The sequence below is a fragment of the Vipera berus genome (assembly GCF_964194415.1).
Source record: "Vipera berus genome assembly, chromosome: 12".
NCBI lineage: Eukaryota > Metazoa > Chordata > Lepidosauria > Squamata > Viperidae > Vipera > Vipera berus.
In genome coordinates, this window is record NC_138215.1 from 20,871,735 (window position 1) to 20,893,694 (window position 21,960).

Sequence of the window (21,960 nt, forward strand, 5' to 3'; positions counted from 1 at the left end):
GGGGACGCCGCCAGCCCACCCCCGGGGCCCCGCTGCAGCGCCGGGGCGCCTCCTCCTCCTCCCTCCCAAGCGAAGCTGCTGGTCCTCGGGGGGCGCCGGAGGAGGAACCGGCAGGCGACGGGGGGGGGCGCCCCCCGCCCGCCTTTGCTCCTCTGGCGCGTCGTCGGGTAGACTGCCTCTGCCCAAGGCGGCGCTGGCCCCCCTCCCCGGTCCTCGGAGCTCGGGCCGGCAGTGGCGGCGGCGGCGGCGCCAGCCCTGCGAGGGAGGCCGCCGCGTCCTGCCCTTCTTTAGGCATCGGCGAGGGCCGTCGGGGCGGGCGCGGGGCGGGGAGGGCGGGGCGCGCGGGGCCCTTTCCCAAAAAAGCATTGGCTGCCCGGCGGAATGCGGCGCCCGCCCCGCCCCGCCCCGCCAGGGTACTTAGCCGCCGGCCGCCGCCGCGGAACCGCTCGCACTCCGGCCAGGTCGACCGTCCCAGCGCAGCTCCGCCGCCGCCGCCGCCGCCTTTTCTCCTCCTCCTCCTCCTCCTCCTCCTCCTCGAAGGACTTTTGCTAACTGCCCCGCCGCCGCCATGGACGCCATCAAGAAGAAGATGCAGATGCTGAAGCTGGACAAGGAGAACGCGCTGGACCGCGCCGAGCAAGCCGAGGCCGACAAGAAGGCCGCCGAGGAGCGCAGCAAGCAGGTGGGACGCCCCGCCTGCCCGCCCGGCTCCCGGGAAGGAGCAGCCAGGGGGGCGCCCGGGACCCCGGCTCGCTCCGGACGCCCCCCGGTCTCGCCGAGGCGACAGGGCAGTCCTGCTGCCCCTCCCCCCGCCCCGAAAGAAGAGCCAGCGGCGGCGTCTGGCATGGGGGGGGGCTTTTGCGCGGCCCCCACGCCCCGCTTCGGGCATTGGGAGGGGAGGCAGCCCAGCATCTCGCTCGCCGGGCTTCGGAAGAGCGCGAAGGTGGGGAGGGGCGCTGCCGTTGCCCTCCCTGGCCTGGGCTGAGTTTTTCTCCCGGCCGACCCCCCCCCCGCTGTGAATTGGGGATCCTGGATCCCAGGGAGTTTATTGAATGGAACCAGGCTGGTTGTTTCCGAGAGAAAGTAGTGGAGTGGAGTTGGTTAGAGCCTCGTTGGTGGGGATGCCTCCCCCAACTCCCCTCCCGGACCCCAACAGAGGAGTTTGAGCCGTTTCGTGGTGGGCTCTCACAAGTTCAGATCTGGAGCCCGTCGGAAGGGCTCTCCCCCCCCTTCCTCCTTGGGGAGTCTCATTAGTTGTACCAGGTTGTGGCCAATTTAAGCCTTCCCCACTTGATGCCTTGCAGATGTATTGGGACTACACCTCCAGTCATTCCCAGTTCAAACGGCTGGGATTTGAAGCTGTAGCCCAAAATAGCTGGATGATGCCAGCTTTTGGGATGTGGGGAGCCTGGCCTGGATCAGGCTCTGGGGCTTCACCCAAAGTACAGGAAGGCGACTGACTCGGGCATTGAACCGGGAGACCTGAAGGCAGCCCCCTCCTATCTCAGCTGGCCTGGTCCTCCTTGGCTTTTTCGAGATGGGGACCTTCCGACTCTTACAGCTGGCCCTATTCCCGCAATAGGCTTAAACCCAGTATAGCTGCTTCCCCCCTCCTCTGGGGTCACACAATTGTGGTTGTGAAGGCAGCCCTGGGGAGATGGGAGGGAAGGCCGGATTGTGGGAGATAAAAAGTGTTTCCTCCTCTTTTTGCCTCTGGCCTGGGCGGCCAGTTAGAGGACGACATTGTGCAGTTGGAAAAGCAACTGCGGGTCTCGGAGGACGAGAGGGACCGGGTCCTGGAGGAGATGCATAGCGCCGAGGACAGCCTCCTCACTGCGGACGAGAAGGCCAGCAAGGTAGCCTCTCCGGATGTGCTAACCTGTTTCTCTCCTGTCTTCCTCCCACTGTCCTTCTGCACCTCTCCTTCTTCACGCCACTGCGTTGCCTGCTGCACCCCTTTTCCTTCCCTTTCCCCCCCATCCTCCTCACCACACACTCCCCCCCTCCCTGGTTCCTAATCTTCGGGCAGTTGGAAGATGAGTTGGTGTCTCTGCAAAAGAAGCTGAAGGGCACCGAAGATGAGCTGGACAAATATTCAGAGTCCCTGAAAGACGCCCAGGAGAAGTTGGAGGTAGCAGAGAAGAAAGCTGCAGATGTGAGTACTTCTCTAACCCCCCCCCCCGTGAGCATGTGCCCCCACCTTTCTGCCTCTTCTGGTCACTCAACTTCTCTGCCTGATGGACTCGCCACCAGCAGTGGGGATCAGGCCCCCCTGGCAGGACTGGGTGGGCAGGGACCAGGGGGTCCTCTGCATGAGATGTGCCATACATCAGCTAAGAATCCTGGGCACTGGAGTAGTGCCTGCGGGTCCAGATGTGTGTGGTTGCCAAGGAATGTGCGGAGATGTCCTGCTGTGTTACTAGGAGCTTTATCTGAAGCTCTTTTGGGGATGGTTGCTTGAACATGAGGCCGGAGCCCTCAGGTGTAAAAAACAAACAAACACCAAAATACACCTTTCTCCCAGTACCAAATCCTTGAAAATGGACAGGGCTTCCGATGCTTGTAAGAGATCCCAAAGCCCCCACAGTAAAGTGCTTGTCTGGGCTAGCAAATCAATTGAGTCCTTGAGCCGAGATCCGGGTGCTTCTCCTTCCGTGAGAAAAGGTACCCAGAGGACAAATGCAGAGGCCTTAAGGTGCAAAGATAGGCTGCTGATGCTTGATGCCCAAGGCATGCCAAGAGGCTTCTTGACGTGCCAAGGAGGGGATAGTTGCTGGGTCGGCAATCAGTCCAGGCTGGGGCCGGATCCAGAGACCCAGTGGGTGGGGGTTATATATAGCTCAGCACTTTATATGGAAGAGGGAGAGCGCTCTCTCCCACCCACCTGTCTTAAGCATGAAATCCTCCTATGGCTGGAGCCCCACAGCCTTCCCTGCTATTCATTCCAAATCTGGGCTGCAGGCCCCTTAAGGTGGGGGGGGGGCAACCAGACATCCCAAGCAGATGATGTCATACGGAGGACTACCACTCTCTTTAAGGGAAGGGCGGCCTGCTAGAAAGTGCCCTGGCCACGTGGGGCTTTAGGGTACAGCGAGAGCAGGCAGGAGAGAGGGAAGGAAGGAAAAGTAAGCCCTGGGCTGAACTATCAACAGGGCAGAGCCTTTCTGAGGCTTTAACTGGTCCAGCTCCCTGGGGAAGGCTGGCTTTGCCTGGCCCAACAGAAATCTGACTTAATTTCAACTTTGGAACCACGGAAAGTCTCTCCTCGGCTGCTGTGTCTAATCTGGCTCAGATGCACACTGTGGCTTTTCGATAGATGGGAGTCAGCATTCCAGCCAGGCGTTTATTTAACTTGTTCAAAGGAACCGCAAATAGATCTCAGGGAAGATATTCCTTATAAGGAAGAGAATGCAGACTATTTTGAAATAGCTTGTCTCAGTTAAAGGCAGGAAGGAGGGAGGGAGGGAGGGAGGGAGGGAGGAGGCCAGAGAAATGCTACCGAATTGCAGAGGAGCCTCTGCTGGATTTTTTTTTCTTCCTGGGAAAAATGGTTTATTTCTTTCTAGACATGAAGGGGAATCTCAGGGTCCTTGCCCAGTGGTGGGTTTTTCTTCTAAGTAGTGCGCAAGTCTCGCCTTTCCTCCCTGTAGTCCTTAAAAGACTGTGTTTTGCAGGAGAGAAGGCAGCTGCAGGGTTGAGGGGTGTGGTAGGCAAGGAACAGCTGGCGGGACAGATGTGGAGGACGAGGGTGGAGGGGGTTACCAGAAAAAGCTCACCTTTGCTGGCGCAACTGGGCCATGACTCATGGTTGTGCTCAGCCATGCGTCTTGCATCACTTCCGTGGCAAGTTCAGACTCTGCCTGGGGGGGGCGTGCGGCAGGCAGCCTGAGTAACCGTTGGGCAGGACCCTCCCTCCGAGCCGGCTGGGAAGATGTCTCCCACTCTTCCCAACCGCACAGCTCCTCTTTCCAAAACACCTTTTCCCCCTTCCGGCTGTAACCTTGTCCTAGAACATGCTGCATCTTGCACAAAACAGCCTGGAAGCCCTTTCTGGAGGCTGCCAAGGAGGCAGCTACGCTGCCTTGAGAGTCAAGATTATTTTCAGGCTTTTCTCCCCTGGGGTAACCAGGAAGGGGACGGGTCTGCTAGTGCAAATCGCTCCTCCTTGGAAGGAGCTGTGTCCAGCTGAATTGGGTATTTTCTGGCTGAAGATAGCTGTGTTCTGAAACTCCTCCCCCCATTATAGAACCTGTGTTGTCTGGATCCCAAGGAGAGCCATGGTTCCCTCCATGATGCCAGGCTGAAAAAAGCCACCAATATCCCATGGACTGCAACGTCCTGGCTGCGCTCCCCAAGCCTCCTCGGCTCTTTCTCGGGACTTGGGTTGCCAGATTCTCATCTCTGGGAATCCTGGCTAGTTTTAGCTGCACTTCCTCCTGGCAGATAAACCAGGAGGGGGAATCTCATTGTCCTCACGGGTCTCTTGAGAGAGAGAGAAAGGAAGGGCCCTGCTCAGCCGGGGCTGGGGGAGCAAAGGCTGAGAAGCTCAGGCTGTTGGCTTTGCAGTTCCCACCATCTGAGCCCAGCACAGCTCAGGGCTCTCTTGGCCCAGTGGATGGGCCTCCTGTCGTGGGGGGAAACAGGAGGGGGGGCATCAAGGCTGCTCTTCTCAAGGGTTCTCTGGGTCGGATGAAAGGGGCAGGGGCAGTGTCAGCTGAATGGCCCTTTGAGGGTCTGAGCGACAGAGGTGAAGGAAACCCCTTTTGGAGTGACAGCTGGCTGAAAGACAGAGCAGCTGAGAAAGCGGGCCAAGAAAATAGTCCCGGAAGGGGCAGATCTCTGCCTCTCACGTCCACCCACGCAGGGAAGGCCCTGAGCCCATCGCCAGGAGGCTCTGCTACCACTGAATGGCAGCATCTCTTTGCCCACTTGAAGGAGTCCCTGTCCTTGAAGAGGGTGGCAGAGGGAGGTTTCCGGCCAGCTGTGTCCTCCCCAGAGGTGGTAAACCGCCTTCTTTCCACTTCTCTGTTTTCACATGCGCTGCTGCCATCGCGCCCATCTTGGGGATTTCCTCAGGAGTTGCTCTGGCTGGCCCAAAATGCCCCTTGCGCTGTCCTTGGTTTCTTGGGAACAAACTCTCAGGAAAGTCCCCACATTTCTTCCCGGGCTGCTCTGCGGGTCTCCTGGGAGTCAGGATTTTTCCACAGCAGTTTTTTCATTTGGTTGTTGCACCAGGGCTCTGAGATATTGGAGGAAATGGGGGGGGGTTGCCATGCGTGGGAAGGGGGTGGCCTTTCTCCAGCACAGGAACAGCTCAACTTGCCTGTCTGGGGCCACCAACCAACTTCTCAGACTAGCCAGTTTTCCAGGGTTCAGGATCCTCCCCTCCCCAAGACAGTTTCAGTCTCCTCAGCTTTATGCCAGGAGGAGGGACGGGGCAGAGACCCCCCTCAGCGTGACCCAATTAATGGCTTCACCTTTGTTGGCAGCAAACGTGATGCCAATAGTGGGGTCACTCTGAGCGGGAGTTTGGGGGCAGGTCTTTTTCTGCCCTCTTTCTATTGGGGGGTGGGGCTGATGTTGGCAGAGGCCGTGCAAAAGGTGGGCGCCTGTTGCAGGACCAGCGTGGCTCCCTGTCCCTTGCCCCCCAGTCGGCAGGGCGCCCTCCAGCTCTCGCCGGGACTGGCAGATCAGCGGGGGGGGGGGGCGGGACGCGCTCGTCCTGCGGGCCGGTTTGCCTCCTGTCGGATCGGGGCCCGGAGGAGCCGCCGCCGCATCAGCCCCGCCTGAGCTCTGCGGGGGCCGCCGGGGGCGCCCAGGCGGGGCTGAGCCGGGGCGGGCGCTGCGGCGCGCGGAGGCCGGACTGCCCGGCTGTCGCTCCTCCCTGCCCGGCCCTGCCCGCCCGCCCTCCTCTTCCTCCTGCCGCCCTTCCTCTTCCTCCTCCTCCTCCTCCTGCGCTGCGGGCCCGATGGCGGCGGGGCTGAGCTCGCTCGAGGCGGTGCGCCGGAAGATCCGCAGCCTGCAGGAGCAGGCGGACCGCGCCGAGGAGCAGGCGGGGCGGCTGCAGCGCGAGCTGGACGAGGAGCGGGCGCTGCGCGAGCAGGTGAGCCGCCGGGGCGCCACCGAGGCTGCCCGGGGAGCCGCCTGGCCGGAGGGGCGCCTCGCGAAGCTCGGCCCCGGACGCCGCCCGCTCTCCGGGGATGCCCTCGGCCGCTCTGGCCGCCCAGCCGGCCCCCTCCGGGCGCGCCGGGAAAAGCCAGCCCGAGCGCCGCCAGGTGCGTCCAGAAGCGGAGGAGGGTCCCGCAGGGGCTGCCGGCTCCCCGCTTCCAGCCGTTCTGGGCGCTCCCAGCCGGGACAAGCTCGGCCCTTCCTCCCCTTCTGCTCCCAACAGCTGCCTCTCCGGGGGGAGCTCCCAGCCCAGGGTCCCTCCGGTCCCAGTGGCTCCCGGGGCCCTTCCCGAGAGCCCCCCCCTTCCTAATGCTCTGCCCACCACGGCCCTGACACACCCACCCCGGAAGGGGCGCCTGGTGAGCGGGGGTCCTTTCCTGGCACCTGCTGGGCCCCTCCCAAGGGGAATGGTCCCGGGTGCAAGACTGCCCTGAGCTTTTCTGCCTAAGATTCCGCATATTCAGACCTTGACTGATTTCCAGGGAATCCCACAGTGGCAAGTCGCTGGGACCAGCAGGAGCCTTTAAGTGGGAGCCCCAGGCTGGCCCCATTTTGCATTTCTGGCCATAAAGCTAAAAGGCTCCCTTGAGTCCAAGGAAATGCTGCTGGCTGAGTTGTGACTGAAATCAGTTGGAATCTAGGCCTGCAGGAGGGGTGGCCTGACCTGAGTAGACCTCTCCCACCTGCCCCCTTGGCCAGCCAGGGGCCGGGACGGAATTTGCATATTCTTTCCAAAGACAGTGGCTCATGGGGATTGGGGGGGGGGCGTCTGTTGATGGGGGCTGGATTGAAAAAGGGAACTGGTTGCTTTCCAAAGGTGAGTTGAAGATCTCAATCTCTCTTTTGGCCAAACTGTGCCAGAAATCGGCCCCCTGGAGTGGAGTTTGTATTTAGCTGCTAGCCTTGGACGTGTCCTTTGGAATAATGGCATTTTTGTGACCATATAAGGAAAGGCTTTGCTTTGTGGAAAATAGAAAGGGTAACACAGTGGTTGGCCCTGCCATGGTCGCTGTGCTGGTTTCTCTTTGGGAACAGGAAGTAGGAAAGTGACCTTTTGGCCTGATCCCTTTTTGTGTAATGATTAACATGAGAGCCATCGTTTCTCTTTCCCGGGAGGGGAAAAGTATGCAGTGCAAACTCTGTTGTGATTTGGTTTGGTTTCCCCCCTCCCTCCCCTGAGTTGTGATTTGCTTTGCTTGAATTAAAAGTGGCTGAAGCAGATAAACTGGCCTGGGAGTTGATCTGGATTAGCAAGGGGACGTTCAAGAGGAGCATTTCCATAAGGCAGGCAGGGATCTTCAGACTTGGCAGCTTTAAGACTTGTGGAGTTGTGTTGCTGGTTGGGGAATTCTGGGAGTTGAAGTCCACAAGTCTTAAAGTTGCCAAGTTTGGGGACCCCTACTGTAAGAGAAGAGCCTTTGCAGCCGCCGCGTGGTCTCTTGCTCACCGGGCTTGTGGACCAGCCTGGATGCTTTTCTCGTGGTTTCCTTCCTGCGTGGCCTCTGCCAAAAGCTACAGACATGTTCAGTGTGGCCAAGAGAGCATGGCTGTTTGGGAGTTACAGGAAGCAGAGATGGGTGCCGGTCCAGTTGGTTTGGTGCAAATTACAATTGCTGTGATCTGCTTTAATTCATTTGTGTCATTCTCTCTGTAGGAATATAGTGTGTAGCAAACTGTCCAGTTTTAAGTTAAATTGTGCTTATTGCTTAGGCTAGAAAAAAGTCCCTTTTCTCCTCTGACAGAATGCCTTTTTTTCTTGGCTGTGAAATGGAGAGAATGGCCAGGCTGTGGCAAAACCAAGGATGTCAGACCCTAGTTGTGTGTGTGTGTGTGTGTGTGTGTGTGTGTGTGTGATTCTCTCCACACATCCCTTTTTATGATTTAATGCCACCCTCCTGCCCCTTTTGCAAAAAAAGAGCCTCTTCCTTCCTTCCTTCCTTCCTTCCTTCCTTCCTTCCTGCTCCCAGGCCGAGAGCGATGTGGCTTCTCTGAACAGGCGCATCCAGCTGGTGGAGGAGGAGCTGGACCGTGCCCAGGAGCGTTTGACGACAGCCCTGCAGAAGCTGGAGGAGGCCGAGAAGGCGGCAGACGAGAGTGAGAGGTGAGGCTGACCCCCATCAGCCTGGTGGTTGGTTGGTGGAAAGTTACGTCCTGGAGAATAATATGAGTCCTGGTGTCCATTGGGCTCTGAGGGGTCTGGCCTGTTGCCTTAAGGGGAGTTAGATGAAACATAGAGATGTGGAATGGGAAGGGACCTCAGAGGTCATCAAGTCCAATCCCTGCACACTGCAGGAGTCACTATGTCATTCCCAATAGATGAGTATCCAGCCTGTGTTTGAAAACTGGCAATGAAGCAGAAGAAACCGCATAACTGGACTATGCCAGGGACTTTGGCTTCCCTCCAGAGCTGTGTTTCTTAATCTTATCAACTTTAAGACGTGTGGACTTCAACACCCAGAATTCCCCCGCCAGCATGACATTCTGCAAATTGAAGTCCACACGTCTTAAAGTTGACAAGGTTGAGAAACACTGGCCTAGATAAATGTTGATTAAAGGGAGACTGTTTGCTGCTCTCTCTCTCTCTCTCTCTCTCTCTCTCTCTCTCTCTCTCTCTCTCTCTCTCACACACACACACACACACACACACACACACACACACACACACACACACAGCACCATCTGAATAGTTGTGGTGGGATGAGGAGCGTGGAGAGGAAGGTTTGGGTGCAGAGACCTGGCAGGGTGGGCATGCTTCCTGGTGCCCTCCTCTCTTCCTGAGGCAGCCACCTGGGTTGAGCTAGGAGTGTGGGGGGGAACCCTTCGGGACGATGGCATTTGCAGCACTTGGGATGGAGATCGGGGGCATCAGGGTGGCACCGGGAAGGCCAGGCTCGCTGGCTGTGCCCGTGACGGTGCCCTTCTCTCCCAGGGGCATGAAGGTCATTGAGAGCAGAGCCCTGAAGGATGAGGAGAAGATGGAGATCCAGGAGATCCAGCTGAAAGAAGCCAAGCACATTGCGGAGGACGCTGACCGCAAGTATGAGGAGGTGAGCCTCGGCTGATCCCAGCTGGCATCCCGCTTGGCATCCCATTGTGGTGGTGGTGGTGGGTCTGCAAGCTCCAGGGGTCTCCCCGGGGACTTTGGGAAGGGTGAACCTTCAGCAGCCGAGCTCCAGGGAGGGAGGGGGTCCCACCAGGAATGGACGGAGGAGGGGGTGGGAGCCATTTTTCAGCTCCTGCCTGCCTACTCCTCTGAGCCCATTCCGCACCAAGATCAGACTCTGAGGGCCCCCCATGCAAGATGGCAGGGCTGTTGATTCAGGCAGGGTCGCCTGACCTCAAGAGTGCACCATCTTGCTCCCCCCCAAACAGACTTGCAATTGGGGGAGGGGGGGCTCCTGGATTTAAGTTCCTGGTTGAGGAGGAGATGGAGAGTTGGCCAGGCGGCCTTTTCCGCCTTCTGGAGGGCAGCAGCTTCAGCTTCAGTGCCAGTTGCAGGACCACCTTCTCCCAGAGCTTCTGCCCACCTTGTCTGAGCAATCGGGGACAGCCTGCTAAAGGCCCTCACCTGCGGGGGGGGGGGGCTGACAGTGGAGTGGCCTCTCCTTGGAAACTGCTTGACCCCAAAGTCCACATAAACCCCACCTTTGTGGCCTCCCAGAAGCCAGTGAAAGCGTGGCTCTTCCAGAGCGCTTTGGTGGAACGATGCCTGTGGTGCCACACCTCAATTGTATAACTTTTAACTTTGTCTTTTAATCTTAACACTTGCATCTTCTTTTTAACCCCTAATCTCTGTAAGCTGCCCAGAGCCTGGCTAGTTTCAGGGGCTCGATGCATTTTAGAAAGAAGCGAACCCATTCTGCCAGGGACTCTGGCTGGGGATCTGTCACTCAGAAGCCCCCCCCCCCGCCCAGCCTCACCGCCTCCCCCGGTTCTGTTTCCACGGCGGCTCTAGGTGGCCCGGAAGCTGGTGATCATCGAGAGCGACCTGGAGCGTGCAGAAGAACGAGCCGAGCTCTCCGAAAGGTGGGTCTCCCTCCCGTGGCTGCTGCTGCTGCTGGCCTTGCGCTGCCCGTGGACGTGGCAGCTGTTCTGGTGTCCTGTGGCCACTGTGCTCGGCTGTGTGCCCCACCGGAAGGGGTTGTGTGTGTCCACGTGCCTGTGTTTGCCTCTCTGTGCTTAAGTTACGGGGAGCTCTGGTGTGGTTTGGGTCACTGCATGCTGTTGTTGTTACTGGCTCACCGATTTTTGTGAATGGCTCTTGTGCGTTTCCTGTGTTCACTAACAGCCAAGTCCGACAGCTGGAAGAACAGCTAAGAATAATGGATCAAACCTTGAAAGCGCTAATGGCAGCCGAGGAAAAGGTACTGGCGCACCTCAACGCCCGTCGGTGAACGCGAAGACCGGGCTCAGCCGCAGCCCAAACCTTTCGGCTGCGGGGCTTCTAGCCGCGGTGCTTTCACCCTTTTGCTGGCTTCCCTCTTTTCCTTGCATCCTTCTGCCTCGGCTTGAGTGGCTGTCCTTTGTCTCCAAAAGCACCGATCGGATGCGTGTGTTCGTGGGAGCCTTGTGGCCGTGACTGAGCCCTAGGAAAGAAGCCGGCCTCTCTGGGACCCCTGGAGGGCTTTGGTGTGAAGGAGGCCTCCGTCAGAGGGGGCTTCTGAAGGGCCGCAGGATCGCAAAATGCCCCAAATGCCAGTGGCTGCTGGCGTGGCTGCCTTTTATGAGAGGAGAGCGGCTCTTCATTGGGGGAACGTGCCCTTCCTGCCCTGCATTTGCTCGGCTGCCCTCGTGGGCGTGGTGGTGGTGGTCTGGATCCGGTGGTCCCAGAGGGGTCCGGCTGCTTTCGAGGCCCTTCCTTGAGCTCTGAGATTCTGTGTTCATTTTTTCTCTATCTTTTCTCCCCTCTCTTCTTGGGCTTGACTGGTCTTCCTCCTGCCCCCTTTCCTGCCTGCGTTCCCAAATAATAGCAAATGTGCTGAACTTGAAGAGGAATTGAAAACTGTGACCAACAACCTGAGGTCGCTGGAAGCTCAGGCGGAGAAGGTAGGACGAGCAGGGAGGAGCAAGGAAAGGCGGGGAAGAAGCCTCCAACACGGGACTCGCCTGCCGAGTCCCACACTTTCGGGCATTGTCCTCTTCGCTCTTCTGCCTACGAGTTCTCATAATAGTCCTGACTGGATGCAGCCTCGTCCGGGGTCAGGCACTTGGCGCTTCTGCTTCCGGTTCTCATTTCGGCAACGGGCAGAGGGGTGGGCTTCAAGTCCCAGGAGTCCTCGTGCTGGCTGGGGAATCCTGTGAGTTGAAGGCCACGGGCCTTAAAGGGGCCAAGCCGAGAAACTGCTCTGGATTCAAGTCTCGGACTGTCCCAGCCGGGCGGCCTGAAACAGCCCGAAGCGGCAAGAGTAAAGAGACCTTTTGAGGTGGGCTCTGATTTGAGCACTTGGGGCTCTGATCTGGCAGCCAAGCAGAAGGAAAGCAATGACATTATTTCATGAATCTGACTCCTATCTTGCTTCAGGGTGATTTTTTTTAAAAAAGCTGCTCAGGCTTTGTCGCAAAGCCAGGTTTCTATGTGGTTCTTCTTTGCCGCCCAGCTCGGAGAGCGCCAGGGACTCCCCAGTTCAACCCGGCCTCCGTTTACTCCCTTCTGTTGGATCTGCCTGCCCTGCCCCGCTCTCTCGGAGGAGGGTCTGGCTTCAGGAGAGGAAGCGCTTGTCTGCTGTGGGATTAGAAGAAGCCCAGGAGGGCAGCTTTGATGTACTTGGCAGCAAATCTGCAAAGCCCCCAAGTGTGGCCATCCTAAGCAGCAAAATTGGAAATAAAAGCGAGCTTTCCGCCTTGGGTAGGGGAGGGGGGTCTCTGCAGGAGCGTTCCTGATTTCCCCAGAGGTTCTTCCTGGCTCCTGCGGTCCAGGAACTCCCTCGGATGCCCGTTTTTGTTCCTTTCTGAGTCTCAGAGGACACCCCCCCCCCGCGCTTCCTTCTGCCTTTCTTTCAGTCAGCCTGCAAAAAGGGAAGTGCGAAAGGGGCAGCTCAGCTTCCTGCGGAGCGAGGGAGGAGGGACGAGGGCCCTTGTAAGCCTCCAGCTGCTGCTTTAAGCGCTGGACAGTTGTGCAGCCTGGAGGGTAAGATGGGCAGGACCAGCTTCTCCTGGAGACCGTCCATCTCGGAGTGGCTGAGGAGACACAGCTGGGCTTTTGCAAGCGGTGGTGGGCCGGCATTCTTTGGACTGCTGTAGTGGTGTGACGAATATTGCCCTCTCCAAAGGCCTCCTGCCCTGGTCTTAGACTGCGACTTCCATCTGCCCTCCAGCAGATGGGAGTTGTAGTCCAACATCCGTGGACAGGGCCTGTTTTCCTTGGGCTACGGCTCCTCGCTCAGCACTGTCGGATCAAACCTCCTGCTTGGTTTTGAGCTGGCTGTCTCTGCGGGCCCCGGTTGTGCAACCGGTTTGGAGAGGGCAGAGTGGTTTCTCATGTCCCTTTTCCTTTCCTCTTGCAGTACTCCCAGAAGGAGGACAAATATGAAGAGGAAATCAAGGTTCTTACTGACAAACTGAAAGAGGTAAACCTCCCCAAAACAAACAAGCTGGCTTTCTGGTGGAGGGTCACCTTTGCTGGGATTTGTTTGCTTCCTGGAATGCTGAGGTAGCCCAGGGGAGTGTCAGCCGTTCAGGGTGTGCAGAAGGGTGTTGCACTTTGCCCCAAAGCCGCACTCTTAATCAGCTCCCTTGCAATCAAAGGAGAAAAACCTGTGGAGGCTTGAGTGTAATAAAACTGTCGTGTGGCCATATTGTGTTTGAATCAGAGTTGCAGAACTCTTGCGTTGGGAATGTGACACAAGCTGGGGATGAGGATCCCAACTCTGGTCGTATCCTGAGGGCCTGGATCCTTCTTCCTTCCCATTTCCAGTCCAGGCCTCCTCTGACCAATGTCTGGGCTGCCTTTTGGGGGAACGGCTGGACACAGCTTGGGCTGCTTCACCTCCAGATTTGGCCTTGGGGGCAGCTCTTTGTAATGCTCTGTATCCAGTTGGCTTTTCCTGGGTGAAATGTCCTGGGGGGCCCAAGCCTCCTCCTGACCTGCCCATCTGTGCTTCGACCGCAGGCTGAGACCCGAGCTGAGTTTGCAGAGAGGTCGGTAACCAAGCTAGAGAAGAGCATTGATGACTTAGAAGGTATGTTTCTTGGCCCGGCCTTCCTTCTCCTCCTGCCTTGAGGGCTGCCCTAAGCCCTGCTTGACCTGTGGCTGATTCTGGTCGGCCTCCCTGGACCGGGTGCTGACCGCTTCTCCCTTAAGCAAGAGATGAACGTGCGAAGGAGCCCCAGGGCTTGAGGGGGGCTTCAGGTACTCGGAGGCCATCCTTTGGCGGGGTCTCTTAGAACCACGCATCCGGGGGGAGCCGGCCTTCAGGCCCCGATCCCCCATTGGATGTTCGTTGGGTGAGGGGAGAAGAAAGAGATGTTGTTTAATGGAAACAAAGGGTTTGAACATCTTGTGAGCGTAAAATTTGTGGTGAATATTTTGTCGTCCAAACGTCTTCAGTTCATTGACCGGAATGTTTTGTCCTGGTCTGGATTTCTTCCCTCTCAAGTAGGAATGTCAACAATGAGCTTAATTTACAGATGCAAATTAGTGACGGTCACAGTGGGTTTTGGGTGGCAACCTCTGACTTGTTTGCGTTTTTGGCAGGGAACAGTGTCTGTGTAGCTTTGCATGGGTTCCCTTTGCCCACTGTCAGGATTGTGTTTTTTCCCATGGAAGAATTTCATTATTGCTAGACTTACAAACTCTGCTTGAGAAAACCAGGATTATTGTTGGGTTGTGGTTACGTTGCCACCTGGATCTCTCCGGCCAAATATTTGGACACATGGGGAGAGATGAAAGGAGCGGTTGGGCAGATATCAAGTTTTGACCTGCAAGAAGCCCAGGAGCTGGGGCTGCCAGCTGTGATCTCAGCTTTGAGGTGACTGGCAGTGGGAGGAGGACAACATTTTGGGCACCACAGGCACCCTACCTGGAGGGCCTCTCAGGAGTTCAGCTTCCCATCAGTTGATGAAGCTCTCTTGAAGAAGAGTCTCTTTAGAAAGTGGTTCAGAATTGGAGCTTTTAAGGAGGAAGTTGGTGGAGAAGAGCTTCCAGGCTCTCTCTGGTCTGGGGTCCTCCAAGATGTAGGGAAGGAGATGGAGAAGATGGGGTCTTCTCCCCTCTTGAGCACCAAGCGTGGCCCCTGAGAAAGGACCATTTCAGGGGGGTGGGCTCTCTTCTTCCTCCAGTTCCCTTGTCCTGCCTCGGTGCAGTTTGGGGTTCGGCAGCCAGGTGCTTCGAGCAAGCCCCCCCGCCGAGGGCGGAGGGGTCTCCGGCCAGAACCAGCCTTCTGGAGATCAGGTCTACCAGGAAGTGCCTTTCCTGCTATGTCCCCAGAATCCTCGCTTTCCCATCTGCCAGCTTGGCTGTTCTCACCCTTATTTTGTGAAAACCCTTTTCAAATCCTCCTCCTGACCTCTCTGTGTTTTACTCCACACCTTCCCTCCTGCCGACGCCTGCACACCCGTCCTCCCTGCCGGATTTCTGGATGGTGCTTCCTTTCGTCACTGCCTCCTCTTTGCACTCCTTCCATCTTTTCCTTGGCAATTCTTAGATGAGTTGTATTCCCAGAAACTCAAGTATAAAGCCATCAGCGAGGAGCTGGATCACGCCCTCAACGACATGACCTCCATGTAAATGGATCCCTCTTTTCTGCCTCTGCCTGGTTTTCCGCACCCTCTGCATGGTCAAGTCAGCCTTGCAAGTCAGACGACCCTTGCTCCTTCTGTACTAGACGTTGTACACGTGTGCTTTAAGCACCTTCTGTTGTTATACGTTTCTAGTCCTTTGAAGGACTGGCACACTTTGCAATTGGTGGGCAGTGGGTGGCATTGCCCCTCATTTGTGCAAATACTGTTGAGCTAGCTTTCTGGTGTCACTTATGATTGAGCAAGACAGCAAGAACCATTAATGCTCTGAGATTATTCTTAATCACGAAGGAGGGAGCAAGCGTTTCGCCTGGATTGACAATTCAGGGCAAGGCTCCCTTGAATGAGTGTCCCTTCCTTTCCTTTCTCCTGCTGTCCTCCACTGGGTTCCACACCATTTTCTTGGTCTTTAGTTTCTCCTTTCCGTTCTCTTCCGTTCCAACATTTCTCTGCTTATGCACCAAAGCCAGTCTGCTCTTCCGGTTGGCAAGCCAAGCCAAACTCCCAGATCCAATGAGGTCCATAGTGCCTGTGCAAGCTCTTTTTGTGGAAAACAGGCCCTGGTTTTCCTGCATCCCTGCTGTACAAGAGCAAATTCTTGAGCAGGAACATGTACCATTTCCCTGGAGTGGCATCTGCAGCCCTCTTTGCAATTGGCAGCCAGTGGGCACATCTCTCGCCTCTGTGGACCCACACAAATTTGCAGCAAGGGAGCCCCCTTGAAGCACAATTAACCTGAAAAATCCCTTTACTTTTGATTTTAATTAGACAGTAGCCAAGGCTGAACGAGCACATTTTTAACAGAATATCATCAAGACTATAATTGGCAAGGGATTGTCTTTTGTAAAAAATAGTATTTATTCAACTAGTATCCCACTTTTTATTAATATGTGTTTACCTTCCCATGTTTACTGAGAAAATTGCCATTATCCAGAAACTATTTAAAATGTATTCTTTTAGGAAAGGTTCACCAAGATCTCATCAATAGGAGCCAGATATGGTGGGGTACAACTCCCTGTGGCCATTTCAGTCCAGCTCAAAAGTTTTAGTTTGTGTGGTCCAACACAACCCGAAGTTCTCAGATTAAAAATTGTTTTTGTAAGGCTGTGAGTCGGATCAAGTTTATACTGTGTAAGAAATATTGAACGGAAGTCAGTTGTACCTTACTAATAACCTTCCTAATAACTCTTATGAAAAATGGACTTTACTAACTAATTAAAAAGAAAAAAAATCCCTAAAACTAAACCCACGAGTGCCTGGCTGCATGAGGCTCACTTACGGCTGTGTAGAAGCCCTAGGTTGCTTCAGAGCACGGCGCTTTGGCTGAGATCTCAGGGCTGAGTGGCCCCGGAGGGATTTGCCTTCTCCTGGCTTAACTGAGCCGCAAAGTAAGCCCTGAGTTTGCCGTTTAGTGGGATGCTTTCATTCTGCCCTTGGATTCCCAAAGTTACTGTCTGAATAATCATCTTTTTGCCAGTCTGTGTTCCCTGCATATTTGGGAAATGTTGCACATGTGTGTTTGACGTTCTCTGCTGGTTGTTTTCTTTTACAAATTACTGGGCAGCACACAGTTCACAGGGCGGGAGGTGGCATCGTTAAAAGGCTGTTAAGAAAAGTGGAATATTTTTAAGTCAGATGCTGATTGAAAGGTGCAGGAGGAGCCCGAGAGACCGACCTCTCCCTGCGGAAAATGGGATTGGCGAAGGGAGGGGGGCAGCCCGGGCAGGAAGACGGTCAGTTTGCAGAGCTTGCAAGGGCCAGAGAGCCAATGCCCAGCTTGGACTCCAAAGTCCCCTAAGACCTGACCCGTTTCCAAAGGAGGGCTGGGGGGGGGCTTTCAAAACGCAGCTCGAATTTGACTACTAAGCAAAGGAGAGGGGAAATACCCCAATTCACTGGGTTCAGTTTCCCAGAAGCTCTGCAAGGTCAGATCCTGGAGGTGAGGTTAAAAGAGCAAAAGAGCCATTGGATGCCCCTAGAGGGCTGCCTCCTGGCTGGCAAGGCTCTTCTGGGAGGACTTGGTTGTGTCTCCCGGGCGTCCCACGGCCTGGATGCTGACCTAAGATGGGGGTGAAGGGGGTTGCTGTAGGGCAGATGCTGTTTTCTTTATCCTGATGCATTCTTTTTCTCCTCTACTTTCCCTCCCCTCTCCCTTCCTTCCTTCCTTCCTTCCTTCCTCTATCCCTCTATCCCTCTCTCCCTCCTTCCCTCCCTCCCTTCTCCATCTGCTCTGCCATTTTTATTTCTGTCTCTTTTATCTTCACACAGATAATTGTCTTTGTTTCACTCCTCCCAAGACCTCTCTTTCGTCAGCCTGGGCGAACCGTCTTTTCCAAGCTGGTGCCTGCTGTCCAGTTCCTTGCCCTCCCCTCCTCCTCCCCCTCCTCCCTTTCCTCCCGGTGCTCGACCACAGGATGGGGAGGGGGCTCCTCCCCCCACCCCTCCCCTGCCCTCCCCTCTCCCCATTCCCCACTTTGGGCCTTTCAACTGTACAGGAACTCTACAACTTTCACTGTAAAATAAACAAAAAATCCCAACGTTGTATCTGTTTTGCTGCTCCTTTTGCCTTTTATTTATGTCCTCCATTTCAAGTACGAATAAACTTAAAAAATTTGCTTTCTTCTGTTAGGGATTCATTCTTTTATTTTCTTTTTTCACCCGCCTGTTCCTTTTTTTTTACTCTTTTTCCCCCCTGTCCCTTTTGCAGCCCTTCTGCGAAAGCCACGTGCAGGGAGGGGGGTCTCCAGAGGGGGGGGGCTTTGCTTCGGTCACTGGCTGGGCGAGCACCCTGGTCTTCACTCTCAAGTGAAGGGATTGTTGGGGGACCCTTGTGGCATGGAGGGGGCAGCCAGAGCAAGAGCGGAGGCGGGGCTAGATGGCCTGGACTGAGGAAAGATGGCTGCAATGGGGAAGCACACCTGGAGGCCCCCTGCACATCTGGGGGGGGGGTGTTAGGCTGGGAAAGATGGAAGGCCACTGAGATCCCTGCTTCGCTGAGGTGGGCTGGGATGGGGCTCAGCCTTATGGCTTGTGTCAGTCCAGGCAGTTCTGGCTCCGTCAATAAGCCACAGTTCATTGAACGCAAAACCTGTTTGACCTAGAGATGGTTGCGACCTAGTTACAAGCTAGTCAGTCACTGCCCCAAAGATGTTTGCAAGACATGGGTCATCAGTCCTGCCTTCCTCCCCCATCACAATGGTGGGAATCCCCTTGGGTCTTGAAGGCCCCCTTCCAGACTCCTCCAGAGAGGGAGCCTTAGCAGGCCTGTTCATTGGACCTGCTCCCACACAGGCTACTTGTCCTCTGCACAAAAGTGGGGTGTGCCTCAACCTTGGTTTGGTCTTCCTAAGTCAGTCTGCTGCAAATTGAGGTTTTGGCCTTATCAAGCCTACCGTGAGGTTCTAGAGATAGTGCTTGTCACATCATCTAAAGAATCCAGAAGAACTTGGCTTGGGGACTTGGGACTAGCCAGAGTCACCAGCACGGAACCCAGGTTTGGAAGTGTCATGTGTGAGAATTGCAAGCAGGGATGGGGAGACAGAGAAGACACTGGGCGGCCAGAGCAGAGCTTGGACCGGGACCTGGCTGTCTCCCTTGCTGGAACTGACCAGTCCTGTCACCACCAGTACCTGCCCAGCCCTCTCCCTAGTAGAAACGGGTGGAGCTCTTCTGGCTAGGAGAGGTGGGCTCCTCGCTGGGCTGAGCCACACAAGGCCCACCGCTGAGGGTGGAACTTCCTTCCTTCCTGAGACGCTACACTGAAGGAGGTACAGAGCTCCTGCCTTCGTGTGCCTGATCTGTTTCTGAGCTGTCCTACTAAACTGACTCTCTACAGAGTGACGTTTTGAAGCTAACACTTCTCTCTAACCGTTTTTCTTCTCTGCCTTTTTCCTCCTCCTCCTCTTCTGTCTGCTTGCCGACTTGCACAGACCAGCTCTACCAGCAGCTTGAGCAAAACCGGCATCTCACTAATGAGCTCAAGTTGGCCCTGAATGAGGATTAAGCTTTCGTACGAACCCTTCTTGCTAACCCGTGTGTCTTGACTCGCCTGCCGTTGAACGATGCGAGAGACCTGTGTCTGCTGCCAGTTGGGGCTGAAGCCGGGTGGACCTAGGAGGTTTTAGGCATTTCCTTGCCAACTTTGAGATGGGCTACACTCTTGATCACATTTTGATAAAATGAGACCCAGGAGCCTCCTTGGAAGGGGTGGTTTTACTAGCATTCTGGTCTTGGGGGAGAAAATGCTGAATTGGAATCTAGGTGAAGTTTGCTTCCCATTGGGCTCAGGAATGAGATCTGAAGCTCCACTTTCCTAGCCCGAGTCAAAACAATTTGGCGCACAGGCAGCAGAAGGGGCCTTTTGTTGATAACCTGCTAGTTTTGTGGTATGTTTGTGGAGCTGCTGTTGCTGTGTTGATTGTATGTGGATCTCAAGCTTTTGTGCTTTTGTCTCCCATCACAGAAGTATATTTAATGCCTTTCCTACACAATGCGCATGTGACTTTACACTAACAACTATTGTAAAAGCTGCTTTACTTTTCTCTCACAGCAGAAAAATATGAAATTTCCCTAGCAGACAAATAGCTGCTGCTTTCCTTCACCCTCCATGTTGTCGTGTTCTACCAGTTCTTCAGTCCTGGTGGAATAAATTTGCAAAATACTTTTGTCAGCATTTTTAGTTATATGGATTTTTCATTTCTTTCTGCTGGAACTTAAATCTCTGCTGCACCTTTTTTCATTTGTAATAGAAAAGAAGGGAGATTTTCTTAGCAGACGGGTTGAGTCAGCCAGTTGCCACAGCAATAACTGACCAATCACCAACTCCCTTAGGTCAAAGGGGCACTGGTGCTGCCTTATAATACGCCAGTAAAAGTTTGTCCCTTGACCAGAGAGCAGTTTGGGACGGTGGCCTGCTTAAAAGGTGCTGTATCCCTTTTTTGATTCAAATACTTTGACTGCCATAGTGATGCTATGCATAGGTGTTTCACCGCGATGTTTGCCTTCCTGCCATTAAAGGATGCCACCAAATGACTCATTTTCATTTTTTTTTGACCCAAAACAGAGAAAGTGGCTAATGCAAAAGAAGAAAACTTCAATATGCATCAGATGCTGGATCAAACTCTACTGGAGTTAAACAACATGTGATGAGTCTCTTAGCTGGGACCATGCCAACATCAGCTTCATTTCTAGTTCTTTTTTAAAAAAAACACCTGCTTGCCATGAAACCCCTTGAAATGTGTTCTTATTTTATAATCCCCCCTCCCCCATGTTGCCGCAATCAGTCATAGGCCTGTCCGCTCTATCCAGGCGTGGAATCGGGGAAAAGATTAAGAAGGGGAACAAGATGCAGAAGTTATGGGAGGCGTCTGCCAGCTTTGGGGTGCCCTCCTTGGGACTCCTGTTGCCTACACTTTGGATGGAGTTGGTTAATGCCAATTGTCTGCAGGCTCAAAAAATGGTAATATTCTTTTATTAGGATTGCCAAGGTAAATCATCTTCAGTTTTAATTGTCAGGGATGCAGGGCAAAGGAGAGAGGGGATTTTGATCGGCTTGTCTTGAAAAAAAAAAGGGAACCATGCCATCCACCCGCTACTCTGGATAACTCAGCACTTTGCCCAGCCAGGAACTCTTTTTTTCCTGGAGGGGCCTGAGGCTCAGCATGAAAAGAAACTTCGAACATCAACGGCATTTTGGTCTGCAAAAGGATCTGTGGAGGCCTCAAGGATCTGTTGCACGTGGGAGTCACCCTTAGCTTTCACGGAATACTTCCCACTGCAATTTTTGTGTTGTCTGAATCAAATACTTTTTGGTATCTGCCACCTGTTTGTTCGACACACCTTTCCCTTGTGTTGTTTTGAGCAGTTTTGGGGAATCATTTCTGTATGTAAACATTGTATAATTGACGATAATGGAATAAAACACACTCTGGAACTTTTTTTAAAAAAAAATGGTTGTAACCTTGTGGTCTTTATTCTGCTACCTGAAGGGTTCCCATCACGGGAGATTTCCAAGCCGAAGTGGTATGGATGGTTTGAAGATTCCTGCTGGGCAGATTGGTCAAGAATGGGGTTTTTCAACCTTGGCAACGTCCAGATGGGTGGACTTGGCTGGGGAATTTTGGTGAAGTCCACCCATCTGAAAGTTGTCAAGGTTGAGAAACTCTGGTCTACATGATCCCCCTCAACCCTACAATTCTAGGGCAGGGGTGCCCAACCTTGGCAACTTTAAGACCTGTGGACGTCAATTCCCAGAATTTCCCAGCCAGCCATGCTGGCTGGGGAATTCTGGGAGTTGAGGTCCACAGACCTTGCCGAGGTTGGATACTCTGGTCTAGGTTTACTTCTCCCTGCAATGAGGTATGACAGCCAGACCCTTAGCTATGGGACAAACTTAAAATTTGCTAAATGAAACCATACTTTATCTAAACTGGAGATAATTTTGGCAAATGATAAATGATTCTGCTTTACTGGGAAAACAGGAATGAGAGTTAAAACAACAAATGCTGCTATGGGTTTCATCTGGTTTGCATTTTATGGCATATTTAAAAATTATTTGGCCTGGCCTGATCCCCAAGTCGATGGGTTTACTTGCATTTCCCTTCATTTCCTGAATTCTGCACTAGTCCACGGGAGTGATTATGAACGGCTTCCTGGGTTTTCCTCCTCCCGTCCCCAGCAGGTCATTGCTCCTTCAGTTGTTGATTCTTGGGCTAAAAGGGCAGCAGGCTCATCCCTGGGATGTTCGATCCCCCTTCATTTTAACCGACTGTTCAGTGACCTCAACACAGCCCAGAAAGAGCTCTGGAGACAATAAGCCTCCAACGCTTCTGGTTGCTTTTCCGTCGTCCACAAGTACCACGGAGGACAGTCTGGCCAAGGGTGGGAGACATGCAGAAGACCCCTCGTTTCTGGCCGTGAAGCAGAGGGACTTCATGGAAGGGGGACCCCATGTTTAATTCCCCCGTCAGAGGAGGGGCTAACGTGCAGCTCCTCTTCAGGTAATACGGACCATCCTGTATGGAAGCAAACACAATTAGGACTGGCTACTTGGGAGTT

The 21,960-nt window shown here is 54.5% G+C and overlaps 1 protein-coding gene across 3 annotated transcripts; it reads left to right on the top strand.

Moving 5' to 3' along the window:
* Positions 1 to 432: 432 nt before the first annotated feature.
* On the top strand, positions 433 to 20,853 carry TPM1 (tropomyosin 1). 3 transcript variants are annotated; one of them, XM_081337361.1, is made up of 10 exons: positions 433 to 682; positions 2,030 to 2,155; positions 8,136 to 8,269; positions 9,098 to 9,215; positions 10,124 to 10,194; positions 11,139 to 11,214; positions 12,672 to 12,734; positions 13,277 to 13,346; positions 14,811 to 14,889; positions 17,173 to 17,453. In XM_081337361.1, exons 1-10 carry the CDS (start codon positions 569 to 571, stop codon positions 17,174 to 17,176), a joined length of 855 nt encoding a protein of 284 aa, XP_081193487.1. In that variant the 5' UTR covers positions 433 to 568; the 3' UTR covers positions 17,177 to 17,453. The 3 variants fall into 3 exon arrangements, with proteins under 3 accessions (XP_081193487.1, XP_081193488.1, XP_081193489.1); XM_081337362.1 differs by lacking the exons at positions 14,811 to 14,889; positions 17,173 to 17,453 and adding an exon at positions 19,967 to 20,853; XM_081337363.1 differs by lacking the exon at positions 14,811 to 14,889 and having other exon boundaries at positions 17,173 to 18,020.
* The last annotated feature ends 1,107 nt before the right edge of the window (positions 20,854 to 21,960 follow it).